General features: G+C 37.0%; 1 protein-coding gene across 1 annotated transcript in view; it reads left to right on the top strand.

Moving 5' to 3' along the window:
• LOC308705430 (Na(+)/H(+) exchange regulatory cofactor NHE-RF2) overlaps positions 1 to 22837 on the top strand; it is a 36401-nt gene extending 13564 nt beyond the window's left edge. The window contains exons 4-7 of the mRNA XM_081390450.1: positions 11342 to 11542; positions 16880 to 17033; positions 18502 to 18605; positions 21316 to 22837. Of these exons, the coding sequence (XP_081246576.1) occupies positions 11342 to 11542; positions 16880 to 17033; positions 18502 to 18605; positions 21316 to 21483 (627 nt within the window). The 3' untranslated portion in view covers positions 21484 to 22837. The remainder of the gene's footprint in view (positions 1 to 11341; positions 11543 to 16879; positions 17034 to 18501; positions 18606 to 21315) is intronic.
• The last annotated feature ends 371 nt before the right edge of the window (positions 22838 to 23208 follow it).

Genomic DNA, 23208 nt, shown 5'->3' with positions numbered 1-23208 from the left:
ATCTGTTTTCTATTTGAATCATCATTCATCATTACTCCAGTCTTCAGTGTCACATGATCCTTCAGAAATCATTATCATTTGATGATTTGATGCTCAAGAAACATTTATCATTATTATCGATGTTGAAAAGAGTTGTGCTGCTTATCATTATAAATGGAAACCATGATACATTTTTTGGGGATTCTTTGATGAAAAGAAAGTTCAATAGAAATCTTTCGTAACATTATAAATGTCTTTACTGTCACTTTTGTTCAATGCGCCCTTCTTAACTAAAAGCATTAATTTTTTTCATAAAATTAAAAAAATTAATCTGTACTGATGCCAAACTTTTGAACAATAGTGTAAATGTTATCACAACAAAAAACACAGTGACATATAAAGAGGCAAATCATGTAGAATTATGAGCAGGTCCAGATGGTCAAATTAGACAAAATATTAAAATAAACAAACAGTGCAAAGGGTGGATGATGTGTAGAGCTTTATAAATGACCAAATCTGAGGAAATTCACAGATTCCTTGTGGGTCTGATTGTGAGGAAAGGTCAAAGGTTATCACCCCATGGCAGTTTGGGTGTAACACTTTGCCCTGAATGCTTAAAAATACTTCCAAAATCTAACCGCCATAGATTTCCACCATCATGCTACAGGTGTAATTTTATACTGTAAACTTGGGTTAAATTGTAGTACAAGAACATAATATGCTGCATTAAAATTATTTACCTTCATGTGCATTATATTTAAAGCGTTTAGTTTATTGTAGTCCATATCCTCTCATGTTTGGCCTTTATGTGGACTTGGCCATTATGTGTTAAACCTGCATGTTACACTCTCTAAACATGTTTTTGGAGGGGGAAGTCATGTCGCAAGTGCTCGGGAATTTGGTGTAATTGATTCAACATGCTGGCTAGGGGTCACGCCGCTTCGAGGGGGGCGGCGTAACACGACACCGCCGCGTGTAGATGTTTTCTGCTCGGGAAACTGATTACTTGTGAATACGGCTAAAGGGAAACATTTTGCAGGATGGATGATTTTCAGTTTGGAGGACTTAAAGGGTTAGTTCACCCAAAAAGGAAAATTCTGTCAGTAATTACTCACCCTCATGTTGTTCCAACCCCATAAGACTTTCGTTCATCTTCGGAACACAAATTAAGATATTTTTGATGAAATCTGAGAGCTGGCTCACTCCTTCATGGGCTTCAATGTAATCGATATCTGCCGGCCCAGAAAAGTTAGTAAAGACATGGTTAAAGTGACTACAGTGGCTGGACCTTAAGTTTATCAAGCGATGAGAATACTTTTTCAATCAAATAACGACTTTATTCAACTATTCATTTTCTTCTGTGAGTTGTGTGACGTAGTGTAACAGCGCAGCGCTTCTGGGTTGTACGTCAGAACGTAGGCTCACTATTGCAGACATCCCAAGTCTCCCGGAAGTTCCGGGAGTCTCCCGCATATTGATAGCGGCTCCCTGATGCCCGCAAATGACTTCAAATCTCCCGGAATTTAGAGCGAGCGAGCAAGAGCGCGCATGCGAGTTACAAACCGCGCACGGCAGAGAGGGAGCGAGAGCGAGAGACCTTGCGCGTATGTGCCCATGAAGCGCATGTAAGCTCGAGAGCATCCTGATTGGCCTGTTTCGGTAAATCAACCAATCAATTGTCACTGTGGGCGGGCTTTTATCTCTTCTCCCGTTCCGAACCGAATTAATCAGTTCAGTGTATCTAGAAACAGGAGCGCCATGGCAGAGGAAGAGTGCCACAAAAAACGAAAGTATAAGATACATTTTACGCCAGACTACACTAAAGTGTACCCCTGTCTTATAAGAGTAAAGCATAATGACAGTCTTGCACGCTGTCAGTTTGTAACAGTGACTTCAGCATTGCCCATGGTGGGTTAAAGGATTGTAAAAGACATGTTGAGGTGAGTTCAACAAGTTTAATTTCATATTATTCAGGCCGGCTAGTTGCCAAGGCTATTTGAAAACAACAAACTCCAGTTTAAAGTTCCAATAAAAGCAGTTTACATAAATAGTACATGCAGCTTAAATAGTCAAAGGAACATATTTTAACATAATTAACAAGTAATTGCATGGGCCTATAGTAAATATCAATTATGCTTTTACATATATATATATGGGGGGGGCTCCCTGAAATGACTTTTTGCAGGTTGGGATGTCTGCTATTGGCCGACGCAGGTCATGTGTGTGATGCTGGCCAATAGTGAATAGGTGAATAAAGTCGTTATTTTTTTGTGTTTTTTTGCGCACAAAAAGTATTCTCGTCGCTTGACAAACTTAAGGTTGAGCCACTGTAGTCACTTGGACTATTTTAACAATGTCTTTACTAACTTTTCTGGGCTGGCAGATATTGATTACATAGAAGCCTATGAAGAAGTGAGCCAGCTCTCAGATTTCATCAAAAATAATCTTAATTTGTGTTCCGAAGATGAACGAAAGTCTAGAACAACATGAGGGCGAGTAAATACTGACATAATTTTCATTTTTGGGTGAACTAACCCTTTAACACAAGTTATGGTTAACCTGAGTCATAGTTACGGTTGACTCTTGGACAAAAAAACAGTACCGTTTCAGATTGTTTTCTATGTAGGAAAATCCATATGATGTGAGAAAATTAGATGATGTGTGTATATATGTTTCCAGTCTCCTCCCTGCTCTGATCTGTGGGACTCCCCCCTGTGTTTCCGGCTGGGGGTGAAGTGCCCGCGTCAATTTGTCCATCTGCAGGTCTGCGAGGCGTCAACGGCTGCAGGCGGTGCTGCGTGTGGAGTGCGTCTGTGCTGGACTGATAACATGGGTGTGGGGCTGTAGAGCATCAGCAACATACACACACACACACACACACACACACACTACAAACGTGAGAAGAACAGCTAGACGGTGAAGACACGTGAAGTAACGCTCACTAGTAGGGATGAGAATTGGAAACGGTTCTAGCTAGGGCCATTAACGTTTAGTACTTTAAAGGAATAAATATTTGGAAAAAAAGTAATGCAATTCCAAAAAGTGTTTACATGGACTTTTAATTAATTTTTGGCCTTTTTTCACAGTCTAATTGGCATGAAATATACATTAAACAACAATATTGTAACATTTTATTCATTTAATTTTATAAAATACTACTGGCAAAAATCATGCTTTTGATTCACTTTAAGAACCGGATCATTGGAGTCATTTGTTTGGGAATCGGACTACACTAGTTGAACTGTACTGAATATTTTTGATTCACTTTAAGAACCGGCTCATTGGAGTCATTTGTTTGGGAATCGGACTACACTAGTTGAACTGTACTGAATATTTTTGATTCACTTTAAGAACCGGATCATTGGAGTCATTTGTTTGGGAATCGGACTACACTAGTTGAACTGTACTGAATATTTTTGATTCACTTTAAGAACCGGCTCATTGGAGTCATTTGTTTGGGAATCGGACTACACTAGTTGAACTGTACTGAATATTTTTGATTCACTTTAAGAACCGGCTCATTAAAGTCATTTCTTTGGGAACCGGACTACACTAGTTGAACTGTACTGAATGTTTTTGATTCACTTTAAGAACCGGCTCATTGGAGTCATTTCTTTGGGAACCGGACTACACTAGTTGAACTGTACTGAATGTTTTTGATTCACTTTAAGAACCGGCTCATTGGAGTCATTTCTTTGGGAACCGGACTACACTAGTTGAACTGTACTGAATATTTTTGATTCACTTTAAGAACCGGCTCATTAGAGTCATTTGTTTGGGAACCGGAGTACACTAGTTGAACTGTACTGAATATTTTTGATTCACTTTAAGAACCGGCTCATTAAAGTCATTTCTTTGGGAACCGGAGTACACTAGTTGAACTGTACTGAATATTTTTGATTCACTTTAAGAACCGGCTCATTGGAGTCATTTGTTTGGGAACCGGACTACACTAGTTGAACTGTACTGAATATTTTTGATTCACTTTAAGAACCGGCTCATTAGAGTCATTTGTTTGGGAACCGGAGTACACTAGTTGAACTGTACTGAATATTTTTGATTCACTTTAAGAACCGGCTCATTAAAGTCATTTCTTTGGGAACCGGACTACACTAGTTGAACTGTACTGAATATTTTTGATTCACTTTAAGAACCGGCTCATTGGAGTCATTTGTTTGGGAACCGGACTACACTAGTTGAACTGTACTGAATATTTTTTATTCACTTTAAGAACCGGCTCATTGGAGTCATTTGTTTGGGAACCGGACTACACTAGTTGAACTGTACTGAATATTTTTGATTCACTTTAAGAACCGGCTCATTGGAGTCATTTGTTTGGGAACCGGACTACACTAGTTGAACTATACTGAATATTTTTGATTCACTTTAAGAACCGGCTCATTGGAGTCATTTGTTTGGGAATCGGACTACACTAGTTGAACTGTACTGAATATTTTTGATTCACTTTAAGAACCGGCTCATTAGAGTCATTTGCTTGGGAATCGGACTACACTAGTTGAACTGTACTGAATATTTTTGATTCACTTTAAGAACCAGCTCATTGGATTCATTTGTTTGGGAACCGGACTACACTAGTTGAACTGTACTGAATATTTTTGATTCACTTTAAGAACCGGCTCATTAGAGTCATTTGTTTGGGAACCGGGCTACACTAGTTGAACTGTACTGAATGTTTTTGATTCACTTTAAGAACCGGCTCATTGGAGTAATTTTTTTGGGAATCGGACTACACTAGTTGAACTGTACTGAATATTTTTGATTCACTTTAAGAACCGGATCATTGGAGTCATTTGTTTGGGAATCGGACTACACTAGTTGAACTGTACTGAATATTTTTGATTCACTTTAAGAACCGGCTCATTGGAGTCATTTGTTTGGGAATCGGACTACACTAGTTGAACTGTACTGAATATTTTTGATTCACTTTAAGAACCGGCTCATTGGAGTCATTTGTTTGGGAACCGGACTACACTAGTTGAACTGTACTGAATATTTTTGATTCACTTTAAGAACCGGCTCATTGGAGTCATTTGTTTGGGAACCGGACTACACTAGTTGAACTGTACTGAATATTTTTGATTCACTTTAAGAACCGGCTCATTAGAGTCATTTGTTTGGGAATCGGAGTACACTAGTTGAACTGTACTGAATATTTTTGATTCACTTTAAGAACCGGCTCATTGGAGTAATTTTTTTGGGAATCGGACTACACTAGTTGAACTGTACTGAATATTTTTGATTCACTTTAAGAACCGGATCATTGGAGTCATTTGTTTGGGAATCGGACTACACTAGTTGAACTGTACTGAATATTTTTGATTCACTTTAAGAACCGGCTCATTGGAGTCATTTGTTTGGGAATCGGACTACACTAGTTGAACTGTACTGAATATTTTTGATTCACTTTAAGAACCGGCTCATTGGAGTCATTTGTTTGGGAACCGGACTACACTAGTTGAACTGTACTGAATATTTTTGATTCACTTTAAGAACCGGCTCATTGGAGTCATTTGTTTGGGAACCGGACTACACTAGTTGAACTGTACTGAATATTTTTGATTCACTTTAAGAACCGGCTCATTAGAGTCATTTGTTTGGGAATCGGAGTACACTAGTTGAACTGTACTGAATATTTTTGATTCACTTTAAGAACCGGCTCATTAAAGTCATTTCTTTGGGAACCGGACTACACTAGTTGAACTGTACTGAATATTTTTTATTCACTTTAAGAACCGGCTCATTGGAGTCATTTGTTTGGGAACCGGACTACACTAGTTGAACTGTACTGAATATTTTTTATTCACTTTAAGAACCGGCTCATTAGAGTCATTTGTTTGGGAACCGGACTACACTAGTTGAACTGTACTGAATATTTTTGATTCACTTTAAGAACCGGCTCATTGGAGTCATTTGCTTGGGAACCGGACTACACTAGTTGAACTGTACTGAATGTTTTTGATTCACTTTAAGAACCGGATCATTAGAGTCATTTGTTTGGGAATCGGACTACACTAGTTGAACTGTAGTGAATATTTTTGATTCACTTTAAGAACCGGATCATTGGAGTCATTTGTTTGGGAATCGGACTACACTAGTTGAACTGTACTGAATATTTTTGATTCACTTTAAGAACCGGCTCATTGGAGTCATTTGTTTGGGAATCGGACTACACTAGTTGAACTGTACTGAATATTTTTGATTCACTTTAAGAACCGGCTCATTAAAGTCATTTCTTTGGGAACCGGACTACACTAGTTGAACTGTACTGAATATTTTTGATTCACTTTAAGAACCGGCTCATTGGAGTCATTTGTTTGGGAACCGGACTACACTAGTTGAACTGTACTGAATATTTTTGATTCACTTTAAGAACCGGCTCATTAGAGTCATTTGTTTGGGAACCGGGCTACACTAGTTGAACTGTACTGAATATTTTTGATTCACTTTAAGAACCGGATCATTGGAGTCATTTGTTTTGGAATCGGACTACACTAGTTGAACTGTACTGAATATTTTTGATTCACTTTAAGAACCGGCTCATTGGAGTCATTTGTTTGGGAATCGGACTACACTAGTTGAACTGTACTGAATATTTTTGATTCACTTTAAGAACCGGCTCATTGGAGTCATTTGTTTGGGAACCGGACTACACTAGTTGAACTGTACTGAATATTTTTGATTCACTTTAAGAACCGGCTCATTGGAGTCATTTGTTTGGGAACCGGACTACACTAGTTGAACTGTACTGCATATTTTTGATTCACTTTGAGAACCGACTCATTGGAGTCATTTGTTTGGGAATCGGACTACACTAGTTGAACTGTTCTGAATATTTTTGATTCACTTTAAGAACCGGCTCATTGGAGTCATTTGTTTGGGAACCGGACTACACTAGTTGAACTGTACTGAATATTTTTTATTCACTTTAAGAACCGGCTCATTGGAGTCATTTGTTTGGGAATCGGACTACACTAGTTGAACTGTACTGAATATTTTTGATTCACTTTAAGAACCGGCTCATTAGAGTAATTTGTTTGGGAATCGGACTACACTAGTTGAACTGTACTGAATATTTTTGATTCACTTTAAGAACCGGCTCATTAGAGTCATTTGTTTGAGAGTCGGACTACACTAGTTGAACTGTACTGAATATTTTTGATTCACTTTAAGAACCGGCTCATTAGAGTCATTTGTTTGGGAATCGGACTACACTAGTTGAACTGTACTGAATATTTTTGATTCACTTTAAGAACCGGCTCATTAGAGTCATTTGTTTGGGAACCGGACTACACTAGTTGAACTGTACTGAATATTTTTGATTCACTTTAAGAACCGGCTCATTAGAGTCATTTGTTTGAGAATCAGATTACGCTGTTTGCGCTGTATGTTGTTGATTTATTATCAAGAACCAATTCATTAGAGTAATTTGTTCTTGGTTCTCAATCCTACTTACTATTGATTCAGTAGAGTTATAAGAAAACAACAGCCGCTTCAAAATTCATGTTTGAGGTACGACAGTGTAATTTGTGTTGTGTTTTGCAATGGAAGCCCCAGCAGAGAAAGGGTTAATGGCAGTCACGTGCGAGAAATCCCAGAGGTCCTAGTGTCAATAATTCAGAAGCATCTGTATCATTTTACAAGCCATGCTTTGAAACACACAGGCTGCGTCTTATTGTGACAGGAAGTTTGAGGAATGCTTTGTGCCGCATCTGCTGCTCTCCCAAGTGTTTTCCCATACTTATCCCACACATCTCCGTGTTCAAGCCAGGAACAGAAACCTCAGGACCCGGAGTTGCAGGAAGTGGGCGTAATGCTAGGGAGAGCCCAGGGGTGTGACAATGGAAATATTCTAATGCTGATCGTTCAGCTGGGAGGTTTATTTGTGGCCCAGACTCATAATGCCGTACGGAGGTATTTAGAATTAGTGAAAGTGTCGGGAACAGAGAAATGCTTGTTCCTCCCACCCGTCCCAAACTCCTCTGGTTTCTTTCTAACAGTAGTTGTTCTCTCAGAGGTCAGCTGTGTTGAGTTGGTGGGACAGATGTGTGCTCCTGAATTCAGCGGAATAAAGTGTTCCTGTTCGCCTGTCTGAAATGATCGTGCTTAACCCTATGAAGCCTGCTGTATCATGTTCGATATGCCTCTAAATTATCCTTATGATCAAAACTGCTGAAAAATCATCTTGTACACAATCTACAACATGCCTTCTGTCATCGGATTGATAGTTTATACTTTTTAAGCAAGTAAAAGGCCTTTTAGTATAATTCTAAATCCCTTGAGGATGTGACACACATGACTTTTTGCTTTGAAATGTTTTCTTTATTTTTTTTATGAAGTAAACAGAATAACTGTTGTATTGTTTGTGATATTTTAAGATGAACACCTACAGGACTGAAGCAACTTAAGTTTACTTGACTATCCATACATCACTTTTGAGAAAAATCATGTTAAAATATGTGTATCAAATATAATACAACAGGCTTTTGAGAAACATTTAATTGTTCAACTCTCAATCATCATTTGTATTGCATTGCATTATATATCTTGCCTGCCACAATAAAAACTACAGGGCTTTGATCATCAAACTAATAATTATAACTAATAGCCATTTTGCTTGTTCAAATATTCACACAAAATATTCTGGGGGCCATGAAAATTTTATGAAAATGAACAGAAATGCTGGTGGTGGCTGGCAACTTAAAAAATCAAATAAAAAAAATGCTGGCAGGGAAGGGGTTACATTTCTTACTAAAACATATTATTGGGAGATATAAAGTGACAACTGATATTTATATGCATTTTATGTAAGTAGTCGAAGCTATCAGAAATTAATCGTACTTTTTGGCCAAATAAATATCAGCAACTGCACCAATTTGCATATTTTTCCCCAATTTGGGGCTCAGTTTTCCTCCTCGTGAGCTCCATATTTTCTATATCAAACTATATGAGGCGTAAAAGCCTGGTGTACAAAATTGTGCTAACATAAAATGTATGCTAACTTTTTAAAGATTTAAAAATATATATTAATAATTATATATTGTTAATATTAATATTACAGTTTTAATAAACTCTTCCAATTAAAAAAATCTAAATACTCTTAATTAGTGTAAGACACTTAAAAAGCCTTTATTTTTGTTTTGCTTTCCACATAAGGACATTAATTTAGTCAGACGCACACTCTAAAATCTGAGTTTTTCCTTTTTGGGGTGACGAAAGTACATCTTGTCTGAACATCCGTCTGTCTATGTCATGTGTCTCGGAGGTGTTTCATTCTGTAAGTTCTGATATATGTATCATATACGCACCATATCCAGACAGTGTCAGTATCGGAAATGCTGTAATCTGTTCTTCCTCCGAACAATGTCCCTTTGGGGGTCTTCTGTCTGCAGTCAGCGAGATCAACTTACATACGCCTGTCAGTCAAATGACAAACAGACTGTGAGAACAACAGCGTTCATCTGGAAGTTGATCTATCAAGATCTTAAAACTTAGTTGTTGAGTAGTGCAGTAAAAACAGTGTCATCACATGCCATATATATTTAAATATATATACATATGTTTTTTGCTGTCTGTCACTCTTTAGGAGATGGCATAATGGATCATACACTCCTGTTCTTAATGGACATTTGACACTTGTCATTACTGCCTCTTTTGAATCCCCATAAAAAACACCTCGTAGATGTTCTTTGGTTTTAAATGATGTTTTCCTATTTTACATTCACAAGAGTGCCGCATTTTTTCTTATTATTAAATAGAGCAAACTTCTTTTCTTTGCACGTACAAACTGGGACATTTCCCTTTCGATTTGGTCAGATGCTGACTTTCATCTGCCATCTGCAAAGAGTCTGAATTTTTAACCTCCATATTAAACTGAATTTACATTTAACAGTAAAAGTCATGCTGGGTTCCTCTGCAATGGCATATTTCATTGTGACTTTAACAGATGCTTAAAACTTATATAAATTGATTATGACATGTTCATCATCACACTTTATTGTGGTTTCGATGGTGACGTGATGATCATTTTTGCTGTTATTCAGACATCCAGCGTCTTTCTGCTCTTCTGATGACCCCGTTTCCAGTTTTCCAGGGACTACATTGTCAGGCAACGTCCTTCGTGGCATTGTTGTGTATTTTTTCCAGTCCGTCTTGGAAGAATAGCAGATTTCCCAGAATTCTTGTTATTGGTTGGTCGAAGCACATTTGTAACCCTCTATTGCACATTTTTATGAGGAAAACTCATAAATTCAAATCTAAATAATGGAATTCTTTGTGAATTAACCCTGTATTTACAATACAAGACAAATACATTTTTATTTTTGTTAATTATCATGATTTCTGTGTTGTTTAAGCAGTGGACTGATGGTTGATGATGCACAGGCATTGATAATAAATAAGATGTACACAAACTGATTGCATTTAAATGAACACTTATTGTTCCAAATGCCCAAAATTGTACCTGAAATTCATGCATTAACTTTCATTAATTATTGAAAATGACTCTTGGTGTTAATATATATTTGAGCATTTTGAATGTGATTTTGTCGTGGATTTGACTGTAAATGGAGAGAGAATTTTCTGACATTGACTGAAACTGTGCGTTTATAAAACTCAACATATCTAACATTAAAACTCAGTGTTTTTCCCAACCTAATATTTAACTTTAGGTTTCTTTGTATATAAGGGTGTGTTCACATTTGTAGTTTGGTTCGCTTGAGCCAGACCGAAAACACAAAAACGTTTAGTCCTGGTCCGCTTAGCGTTCACATTGTCATTTTAACATCGTAGGCTACCTAAAGTCATAAGGATATCCCACAACCTGATTGGTCGGCTTTTAGAGACTGAACTTACCGAACATCCAAAACAATGCTGTGTGCTGGGCTAAATGCACTCACTGTATGTGCGTATACCTACATATGATGGTATTTTGACCAGCCGAGAACTCGTGAAGAGCTAATAAAATGTGTAAAGGGGTCAAAACAGCGGCAGGAATCCCTAATTCACACACACAAATGAAGACCTGGGTATGCTTGAGCATTCTGTCCTTTTTAGGGTTGCATCTAGTGACATCATATGTTTTTGAGTCGTTTACATGTCTTTGGTCCGTGTTGCGTTCGTATTTCATTCTAACCGCACCAGAGTTTGTTTGGAAGTGGACTGAGTCCCATCTTTTCAGCGGATTCAGTCCACTTGTTTGATGGCACCAGGGTTCAGAGGCAGCGTTCACACATGTTCAAATGAAATGCACTAACAGAGCAATCGCACCAGAGTTCGTTTTAATCCAACCAAACCTGCCAAGTGTGAACAGCACACCCTAAGAGTGTTTTTTCCCCTGTCACAGGAGGTTCAGCCCTCACCGGAGTCCTCGACACGGGATCCATCTGAGCTTCTACCGAGACTGTGTTTCCTGGTTCGGTCTGAGGCGGGTTACGGCTTTAATCTGCACAGCGAGAAGTCCAGGCCGGGTCAGTACATACGTGCTCTGGACCCCGGCTCGCCCGCTGACCGCGCTGGACTCAAACCGCAGGACAGACTCATAGAGGTGAGACACGAATCATTCTGATTCTGCCGAAGCGAATTCTTATAGTCCTCCTGTAGTTAATCATTTTATCCCTTAAAACTGACTGCCAAAATGACACATTTAAACGTTTAATCCTTAAGAAAAAATTCTTCATGCCTAAAAATAGCTTGAATGTACTGTAACTCTACACCCTTGCCTCATTTAGTATACGTGGTTCTATGAATATGCAAATTAGCCCCACCTCCACTCACTCACACCAGCTCAGAGATCCACTCCTTGACGATCACACGTTGACCTGATTGGTTACAAGGTAGTTTGTGACGTCAGAAACACCAGCGATTTCAAACCGTGTAACTCATTTACTTTTCGAGTTTTAGCCATTTTAGTAAAATAGGCTCCTCCCACAACGTTCGTTTTGGCGCCCCTTAGCCCGCAAATCGAAATTTCAACTTTTTTTTTTATAATTATTGATATGGTAATGACAAACCGTGTTTTTGAGACTGTCTTTGGTTCACTGCAGTTTTAAGGAGAAAATACTCAGCAATGGTGTTGACTTGTGAATTTACACATGGTTTGTCTTAACCGGCGCGATAGGCTCGTTTTTTTCCGTATGAGTGCAAAAAAATAATAAAATAAAAATATTAATTTTTATCTTATATGCTTGTGTTATACATCAATCTATCCTGTTAAGTGTGTATTATTTTTGTGTACACTCACAATAAAAACAAAGTGTTGTGCTTTTCGCCAAATAAAGAAAAATAAACACGAAGCGAGTTCTGCCTTCTCTCTGTCCCTTCCATTCTGAAACGCGTCCGAAAATGAATCATAACTCAGCGAATACTTCTCACACAGGCACGTGAGATATGTCTTTATGAAGCTTGAAATCTCCTCTTTTAAATGAAGTAATTTATATAAAAAACAATTGTTTTCAACTCATGTAATCCGTTTGAAAGCAAGGAGAGGTACCGTTTTTCCTTCTGCCTCATTATCTCTTTAATCAGCTGCGGCCGCCCCGCCCCCGGCGCGATTCACATGTAAATCGTTAGATGATCTAGTATGCAGCGCACCCGCCCCCTGATCAATGCCATAAAAAGTTTCTTCATCAGACTTACTGATAGTTCATCGCGTTTTGAGTATGACACGCTTCTCCGGTAATAAAGACTCCCTTCAGATGATTCTGGACGGCGAGGAAGAATGCACCTTTTCCTCAGAGGAAGATTGTAACTCAGACGACGAACGGCAGCATATTGAAGAGCGAAGTAAGTTTTACTTAAAAGTCTTTTGTCTTTTATTTTTCGTGTTCGCATTTATGAGGAAAAAACAATATTACGTGACAGTTGTCCATTATGGACGCGAGCGCTCTAAAAAAATCACTAAAAGACTTTCAAACTTTCACAGAGACCTCAAAACAGAAAGTACAAATCCTTTCTTTAAAACGAATTTCGTTTTGTATCAATTGTATCTTACTTTTAATAATTTTTTCATTAACAAATTTCCTGGATTTAAACTGCAAATTAACATTTATATTTCTTATAATAAAAATGAAAGACCTATGTTACAGACATATGAAAGACAACATTTCGTTGATTAGTTTTGGATAGATTATAAATTTTTAATGTAAAATATCTGCCACCTCAAATAAGCTTTTGTTTGCCAATATTTGCTTATGTTAAATATAATATGTTTTGTCAAAAATAAAGTTATCAAATAATCAATCAAATCCTTAACTTTGAAATATGTATGATAAAATGTATACTTTAGTTTTTACAAAGAAAGATTACACTTGAATTGTTGTTGTAATTGTAACCTTTTTAATAAAAAAATATATTTACAAGGTAGATGTAAACAAACTATTAAAAGGTAAATATAAGCCTTTTCTTTAAATAACTTTTATTGTGTTTTATTATTGACAAATTTGGGGAGCACATAAATATTCCAAAACTGAAAATACAGTATGAGAATTAACTGCACAATTACTAGACATGTTTTCCTTGGATATTATAGGCCAAATTGCAAGCACAATATGAGGAAAAATAAAAAAGAATTGAGATGCTTCCAACTGTTGCTCTTGCATTCTTGTGGCTCAGTGACTCACATGAATGAAAGGGTCATTAAGTATGCGGGCCCCATTGGCCCTCAGGTGTGAACCACTACATATACATGACCGTTGACGCCCACTCCGCATATGGCCTTTCCAAACAGAAAGTGCTTTGCAAAATTCAAATCAATGTATTGTGTTATGTGAATGATAAGGCAGGGTGATTTTCACTTCATTTTAAAGAAAAAACACTAGGCGATGACATCTTTAAGACAAAAGTCTTATTGGCACATATTTAGAATGTGTTTTATGGCCTTATTTCAGAAACTTTAGTTTTTAGTTTTTTCAATAACCACGCATAAACATTATTCTCTCAAAAATGCAGACATGTACATTCTTGTTGCTCACATTTCATGGTAGCCCTGTTTGTGCTAAATAGTGTGTATTTTTTTTTTGCCATTAATATGTTTATAAGCAACTGAAAAAAGCAAAAATGTCAGGGCATGTCAGAACATCTCAAGGACCCCAAAAACACCTTAGACCCCAGAGGGTTAAAGCATATTACAAACATAGACATATAAATAACATTAAAAACTGGATTTTCACCACAGGGGTCTTTAAGCAGCTTGAAGCTCTTTCTTTATAGCATGGCTCTCATAGTTCTATAATTTACACTCATGCATCAATATACATCTTTATGATGCCAGATATACACCCACATTTTCTAAATTCACTTCTACATTCACACTCACACACAGACCAACCTTCAGATGCATGTGGGCGGCATGTGATATGATGACTCGCACAAAATTATTTCTGTTCTTTAGAGAATGAGTCGAGCAAAATAACATAGTGTTGAAACTTACATTCGAGATGGATGGGTAGAGCTGAAAACATCCTTTATTGTCACAGAAATAAATGCAGTGTTCTCATAAGCCCCATTAACTCGTGAACTTCGTGATTTTGATGGATTCAGTGCTGATTAAACACATTAGCTACATCTATTCATTGCTGTGCGCAAATAATGAACCATTATGAAATAAGAACGTGCTAGTTTGTAATGTATAAAGGAAAACCTTTATATACTGATGATGAAAATAACAAAAACAACGCTCATTGTTTTACAGACATTTCACTTATTGCAATCATCAATAGGTGAATTTCATGAAACCTTAATGTATGATTTTTACAGCAAAATGCCTCAAGATAATGCCTTATTTACCTTATGCCTTATTGGGACCTTATTTTAGGTCCCAAAATAATTGTACATGTTTTAACATAATATTTACAAGACATTTTAGCACATTAATGTGTAAAAATATATGTATAGACGTTTTTTTTTAAATTAAAATCAGCATTTTGTTTATAATTTCATTTATATATTAATATATGTATTTTTTATATATTTAATATTAATATATTTAGATCATATATATATATATATATATATATATATATATATATATATATATATGTATATATATATATATATATATATATATATATGTATACATACATATATCATAAAATAGGTAATAAATAGTTAGAGAAGAGCATTTATTTTTATTTTTCTAAACATCTAAATCTTTACTATCACTTTTTATAAATTTCACACATCCTTGCTGAATAAAAATAATAATTTCTTTCAAAAAAGAAAGAAAGAAATGACTGACCCCAAACTTTTAAACTGTAGTGTATATTGTTACAAAAGGTATATCGTTTACATAATAAATGCTGTTCTTTTTTTAACATTTTATTCATCAGAAAATCTGAAAATCATAGGTTATAAAAAATATATATAATAAGTAGCACAACTGTTTCCAACATTGATAATAAATCATGATATTAGTATGATTTCTGAAGGATCATGTGACACTGAAGACTGGAGTAATGTGTTTATATATAACTTTGGAAAATATATATATAACATGACAATCATTACTGAGAATAATTTTTAAAAAGTAAACATTCAGATGTATCATACTATAAATTGAGAATTTGTAACAATGCAAAAAGTCTTAATTTCAGCAGTTCAGACAAACTTTCTCTCCATTTGCAGTTGTTTGCAGCCTCAGTAAAAGAGTGCGAGTCCTGCCCCCTTCAGTTTCGAGAGGTGCACCTCTCTGTGTCCCTCAGGACACTGATATCTGAAACCCACACGGCCACAGCAACACGCTTCAATATTTGATGGTGTTCAGTTGAATAAAGCACACGGTCCATCTGTCCTCAGGACAAACACTCAGATTAAATCACCTTCAGCAGAAGGAGAGCGCGCTCGCGGGCCGCTCTCGTGCCCCTCTCGTGCCCTTGTTTTTGTTTTGATTGATTTGGTTGTAATTTCGGTAAAATGTCTACACCGTCTCTCCTCTGTTCGACTGGTTGGGAACCTAATTCTCCCACAAAACATGTTGCTAAGCAACCAGTAGCTGGGCGCTATAAGGCAAACAGGTTTATCATGGGATAAATAAAGCTTTTACATGTGATTAAAGTCACTGAGGCAGAAGTGAAGATTCACCCCAGAATAATCTATTGATGAAAGGTTTTTATAGGTCATCACTGTAACTCTTCTCTCTTTCAAAAGAGTACAAAATAATGCACCTCGAAATTACCATTGAAATGTTCCATGGAAAATTATATTTAGTTTTTATATACCATGATGAAGTACTTTAAAGTACCATTCATATAATTTGTTTATAAATATGGTAATCAAATATTACATGAAATCAGTTATACAAAAGTAACATGATCGTACAATGTGTTTTATTTATTTATTGATAATTTATTTATTTATTCAAAATAATTTTGACAGTTAAAATATAAATGACAAACACACACACACACACACACGTATATGTATGTATGTGTGTGTACTGGGATATACAAACTTTTATGTTAGATGCGATTAATCACTAATATATATTTTATATAATTTATGCTTTTTTAAATTTATGACTATAAACTATATATGATAAACTACATATATATATATATATATATATATAGTTTAACTATATATTTATAGAACTATAAAGTTATAACTATATTAAATTCAACATATACAAATCAATTTAAAAGTTGTTTTGGACATGTTACCATAGTAATACCATAGTTTTTGGATGCTACCATGAAACTAATATCATTGTATTGTTTAAAGTTCATTGTAGTACAAAATAAAAATATGAATAAAAATTGTATATGAATATGGTAAAATATATGGTAAAAGAAAAAGGGTCAATGCAATGTTTTTGTTGTTGCCCAGAGACGTTTCTAGCTGTTCTGTTTTGAAGTCCTAACTCTTGCTGTATTAAAACTCTGTGCAGGTGAATGGAGTGAACATTGAAAACATGAGACATGCTGAAGTTGTGGCGTTCATCAAGAACGGTGGTAATGAGACGCGTTTGCTAGTGGTGGATCCAGATACAGATGAGCATTTCAAGAAGATGGGCATCATCCCCACTACAATACATGTCAAAGGTACGGTTGAAGAGTTCACTGAGGATAGTCCACCCAGAAATAACATTCATGAGCTGTGAAGGCAAAGGCAAGTCAAATGTGTTTGTATATAAGGGGCGTTTCCTCCGAGGAGGCAAGGGAGAAGGTGTCTCCTCAATAGTAAACTGGATGAGAAAATCCACATTAGGAAAATAAAACACAAATATTACAAAATGTGACATTAAAAAGTTTAAAAGTCATAATAGAGTAACAGTGTCCAACAGTGACACCTGCAGGTAAAGTTACAGTGGGACGCTGCGTCTCTCTTGTCTCCCCTGACCCCGTTGACAGAGTGCGGTGGGGGGGGGGGGTTTGTGGCAGTCACATGAGAGGAGGCAATGGCAATGATTGGATATGATCAGTTATGATTAGATATGATTGGTTTGTGCAATAAATCCTGGCTCTCGTTTTCGTACGCGTTTTCGAATTGTCCTGAATGAAGATAATGATGGCATTAATGTAAATACTAATTCAAAAGCAAGTAAACGGCTCAGCCACTATTTTTACCGCTTTTTCACGTCAGAATTAAACTTGAAATGGCCTGAAAACATGATGATTGTGGGGGTTTTAGTGAGCAATCAGCTTGGGGAAATTAAATGTACATCTTATGCTCACCAAGATTGCATTCATTTGTTCAAAAATATAATAAGCCTACAGCAAAAACTAATATTATTTGAAATGTTATTACAATTTAAAATAACTTTTTTCTGTGTGAGTATATATAGTAAAATGTAATTTATTCCTGTGACGTCAAAGCTGAATTTTCAGCATCATTACTCCAGTCTTCAGTGTCACATGATCCTTCAGAAATCATTCTGATATGATGATTTGATGAGCCAGTATTATTATTAACGGTGGTTCTTCATATTCAGTTTAGTGTGTGCAGCCTTGACTTCCTCTTCCTGGGATTTGAGGGGGGAGTTTGATGTTTGGAATGAGAAACTCATGTCCGCGTCTGTTAGCCAGCAGTCCCGCTTCTGACATGTGGCTCGGATTAAAGTTAAATTGAGTCAAACACTTTAAACGGGCTATTGACATCTCTTGGATAATTGTTATTTGGCAGGATCCTGATTCGGCCCACTGGAAGGTCGTTCCAGCCCAATCCACTTGCTTTTCCAGCCACTGTTTTCTTTGTATCATTTTCATGCATTTCATCCTGGATCAGTAAATCTTCTGCGTCAGGTCTTGGAACGTCAGGTGACCCAGATTAGCCCGAAAAAGGCCACAGTTGAGTGCTGTTTTTACCCACAGCTCAGCTCAAGCTGTCCCGCTATAGCAATGGTCCTCTCGTTACAGCATCTCTGTCCTTCAAGCAGCATATATTGATAAACTTACAGCAGACATGTATGTTTATGGCTGTTTTTCTGTTTAACATCAGCCACGATGTTCTCTGATCTTGATCTTTTTGAAAGAACAGTGACCTGAGCTTTGGTTCTTCTTCTTAAAACAGACTTTGACGAGTCCATAACTAACGGCTCCTCCAGCCCACACGTGAACGGGACGTCTTCACGATCCACATACTCAGACGGCAGCAGTCAGGACACAAGCATACAGGTGACCATTTTCATCAGAAACAAAACCTGCATCTGCAATTAATGCACAAATGTGCTCACTCTTCAAAATAAAGGTTCTTTATTGGCATTGATGGTTCCATCAAGCCTTTAACATCCATGGAATCTTTTCCACTGGACAAAAGGTTCTTTAGATTCTTAAAAATGTTCTTAACACTAAGAAAACCAAATGGTTCTTTTGAAAGGTTTCACTAGCCACGTTTCCATTACCCTTCAAATTGCGCAAATTGAAATTGCAAATTGAAAATACGCCCAATGGAAACACGTCAATTTCGCAAAAAAAGTTTTTACGCTTGCATGAGGTGGTTTTTCAGGCAATTCGAAAAAGGAATATTTCGCAAAACTGCAATGGAAACAGTTTTTGCGCATTTACAGTCACCTGACTTAGAAGGCGCGGTGTGTTTGGACAGAATACGAGATGGAGTTCTTTATTGAATTCATAAAAGACAAAAGAATTACAGGAATAATGGATTCTAAACCTCAACTAAATGCCACAATCAAGACCTCTGAGCAGAAATGAGTGAGAAAAACCCAGAAACACTTCATATGTGCCGCTCACAGTATAGCCTAAGGGTCTTTCCTTGCCATTAATGCTTGGATAACACGCTTACGTTCCCTTCCATTAATAATAATAATGTCTAGTGCGCTACGTGGCTGTGATATATAAACTTACCAATGTCCTTTGCCATGATTTTTGGAATGACTTATCACGAGAGGAAAAAATGACGTTTTAGTCGCATAACATCAGTTAATGGAAACGGCGTCATTTCGCAATAGTTTTCTATCGATATTTAGAAAAAATCGCGAAAGGTTTGCGCAAATCTGTAATGGAAACGCATTTACTAAAAGGTTCTCTGTGGAACCTTTATTTTTAAAATTATGTGTATATATGTGTGTGTGTGTGTGTGTATATATATATATATATATATATATATAAAATATTCAAAAACACAATTTACATGTCAGCTAATTTTTTAAAAAGCTCCTTAAGATAATAACTGCACATTTTCACATATTACATTAGATATATAACATCTGTAAATATTTATTAATTGTACAAATTAAAATATACTAAAGACGTGGCATGTTATGAAACAAATGGTTATAATAGCATTTGAGCTCTCTCTCTCTCTCTCTCTGTCTCTCTCTCTCTCTCTCTCTCTCTCTCTCTCTATATATATATATATATATATATATATATATATATATATATATATATATCACTCACCTAAAGGATTATTAGGAACACCTGTTCAATTTCTCATTAATGCAATTATCTAATCAACCAATCACATGGCAGTTGCTTCAATGCATTTAGGGGTGTGGTCCTGGTCAAGACAATCTCCTGAACTCCAAACTGAATGTCAGAATGGGAAAGAAAGGTGATTTAAGCAATTTTGAGCGTGGCATGGTTGTTGGAGTATTTCACAATCTGCTCAGTTACTGGGATTTTCACGCACAACCATTTCTAGGGTTTACAAAGAATGGTGTGAAAAGGGAAAAACATCCAGTATGCGGCAGTCCTGTGGGCGAAAATGCCTTGTTGATGCTAGAGGTCAGAGGAGAATGGGCCGACTGATTCAAGCTGATAGAAGAGCAACTTTGACTGAAATAACCACTCGTTACAACCGAGGTATGCAGCAAAGCATTTGTGAAGCCACAACACGCACAACCTTGAGGCGGATGGGCTACAACAGCAGAAGACCCCACCGGGTACCACTCATCTCCACTTCAAATAGGAAAAAGAGGCTACAATTTGCATGAGCTCACCAAAATTGGACAGTTGAAGACTGGAAAAATGTTGCCTGGTCTGATGAGTCTCGATTTCTGTTGAGACATTAAGATGGTAGAGTCAGAATTTGGCGTAAACAGAATGAGAACATGGATCCATCATGCCTTGTTACCACTGTGCAGGTTGGTGGTGGTGGTGTAATGGTGTGGGGGATGTTTTCTTGGCACACTTTAGGCCCCTTAGTGCCAATTGGGCATCGTTTAAATGCCACGGCCTACCTGAGCATTGTTTCTGACCATGTCCATCCCTTTATGACCACCATGTACCCATCCGCTGATGGCTACTTCCAGCAGGATAATGCATCATGTCACAAAGCTTGAATCATTTCAAATTGGTTTCTTGAACATGACTATGAGTTCACTGTACTAAAATGGCCCCCACAGTCACCAGATCTCAACCCAATAGAGCATCTTTGGGATGTGGTGGAACGGGAGCTTCGTGCCCTGGATGTGCATCCCACAAATCTCCATCAACTGCAAGATGCTATCCTATCAATATGGGCCAACATTTCTAAAGAATGCTTTCAGCACCTTGTTGAATCAATGCCACATAGAATTAAGGCAGTTCTGAAGGCGAAAGGGGGTCAAACACAGTATTAGTATGGTGTTCCTAATAATCCTTTAGGTGAGTGTATATATACAGTATATATATACAGTATATATATATATATACAGTATATATATATATATATATGTGTGTATATATATATATATATATATATATATATATATATATATATATATGTGTGTATATATATATATATATATATATATATATATATATATATATATATATGTATGTATGTGTGTGTGTGTGTGTGCATTTTTTGCCAAATACTCAATGCATTTTATGGCTTTTTGCAGCGGTCTCCATGTGTTAAGTGTGTATTTCTGCTTTGTAGTTCTCGAGGGAGAGCAGCCGTCATCTTCTCGACCCGTTTGAAGAAACAGGTCTGTGTTTGAGCCCCACGGCGGCGGAGGCTAAAGAGAAAGCCCACGCCAAGCGCGCCAGAAAGAGAGCGCCACAGATGGACTGGAACAAGAAGCACGAGATTTTCAGCAATTTCTGAATCAAACTTCTCAGACCCCAGAGACACCCCCCCCCCCCCCCCACACCCAACCCTAACCCTACGTGTGTTGCATTCAACATGACTGCTTTTAATGGGAAAAAAAGAGGCACCTATTTTTGTAGAAAATGAAAACTTGGACTATTAAAAAGTTGAAAAACTCACCCGGAGGGGATAATGTAAGTTACACAATCAGATTTCTGTCTTGTATATGGCTAAGAAAGCCAGCAGAGGGAAAAGGGATGGTCAGGCTGTTCGTATAGAGAGGATTCTGCATCATTTTGTTTTCATGCTGTTTATTCGGCTGCACTTCTACACACAGGTAGTATGTAAACAGTAATGTATACAGTGGAATACCAAAAGCCAAACAAGACTGCATACGGATGGACGACCACAGCATACGGACTCGACCGAACAAAATCATCTCGTCCCATGTAGAACCACCAAAATAATGAAGCTCATTTTATGTCGTACATGTTTTATGTGAATCATCAGTGAATGAGAACTGTACTTTTGCCAAAGACACAACCTATAATCAACCTGATCAGCTGATGTCTTATGCTTTTGGATTGTTTTGAAGGGACGTGCCACTGTTGGAAATCAAGGAGAAAGTGTCTTGGAATTACTAAGAAGGAAGAAACAGAAACAGGAGTGACCCAGAAAGGGGAGTGTGCAATTGCACTTTTCTTCACCACCAGAGGGCGGTGCACTCTTGGTCATTAGTACGCCACTGTCTTACAGTCTGCAGGAGTGAAACTTTTGAATTCAACACGTGCAAAGTTGCAAAATATGCCACAAAGAGTCATTGCTTCATCTACTGTGTACTGTCTACTGGTGCATTCTGGGACATGGACGTATACTGACAAGACAGATGGCACGCAAGAAACCGAATCGCTTTAGGAAGAAAAGTAATAAACCTTGTAAAGCGATAAAGAGTAACGTCCGTCTTATCTACACAGAGTTTGAGGAACAGATGTAACAGTGTTGATGCTGAACTTTCTGCACAAAGACAGCTGGATTTACACATCACTGCGACTCTCAGACATGGCTGATTGGGATATATAGGATTTATTTAGGTACAGTTAATAATGCAGACAATCATAAAAGCTTTTAAGAGAGCGCTATATGCATTTACTGCACACATATTGTGATATATAGCATCAGCATTACTCTTATTCATCTTAATAATTCATGATACGTTCCATGTTTGCAATTTAGTATTAATGTAGTTAAGTAGATCCTGTTGTTTTCTTTCCTGTTGCTCCCCTATGCCGCCATTGAGCACTAATGGGAAATCATTTCCCATCAGAAATATTCATATTAGTATTATTTTTTTCAATAAAGCGTGACGCTTACATTCCGAATAAGATTGTTGTGGTGATTTAAACGCATTTATCAGCAGAAAGTGTCACTGAGCAAAGCCAAGCAAATATTTTACAAAGCTATTTTGTAAATGACACTTCTGTTAACACGTTCTGTTTCACGTTTCCTTGGTTCTGGGTTGGCAGCCGTTGTGTTAAAAACACCATTGCAACATCTACCGATAATGTATAACACAATATATAGCGTTATTAATGTGTGAAAAACGTTTAAAAATATGAAAAACGTTTCGAAAAGGCAAAGCAGATGCTGATAATCACAAAATGGCCAAATATCAGCCTAAATCTATCAGTCTATCACTCATTTGCCAGAATATACAAAATGTGTTCAAACAAAATGTGTTCTGGA

The sequence above is a fragment of the Scardinius erythrophthalmus genome, assembly GCF_964197995.2.
Source record: "Scardinius erythrophthalmus genome assembly, chromosome: 1".
Lineage (NCBI taxonomy): Eukaryota > Metazoa > Chordata > Actinopteri > Cypriniformes > Leuciscidae > Scardinius > Scardinius erythrophthalmus.
This window is presented reverse-complemented; position numbering and strand designations above follow the sequence as displayed.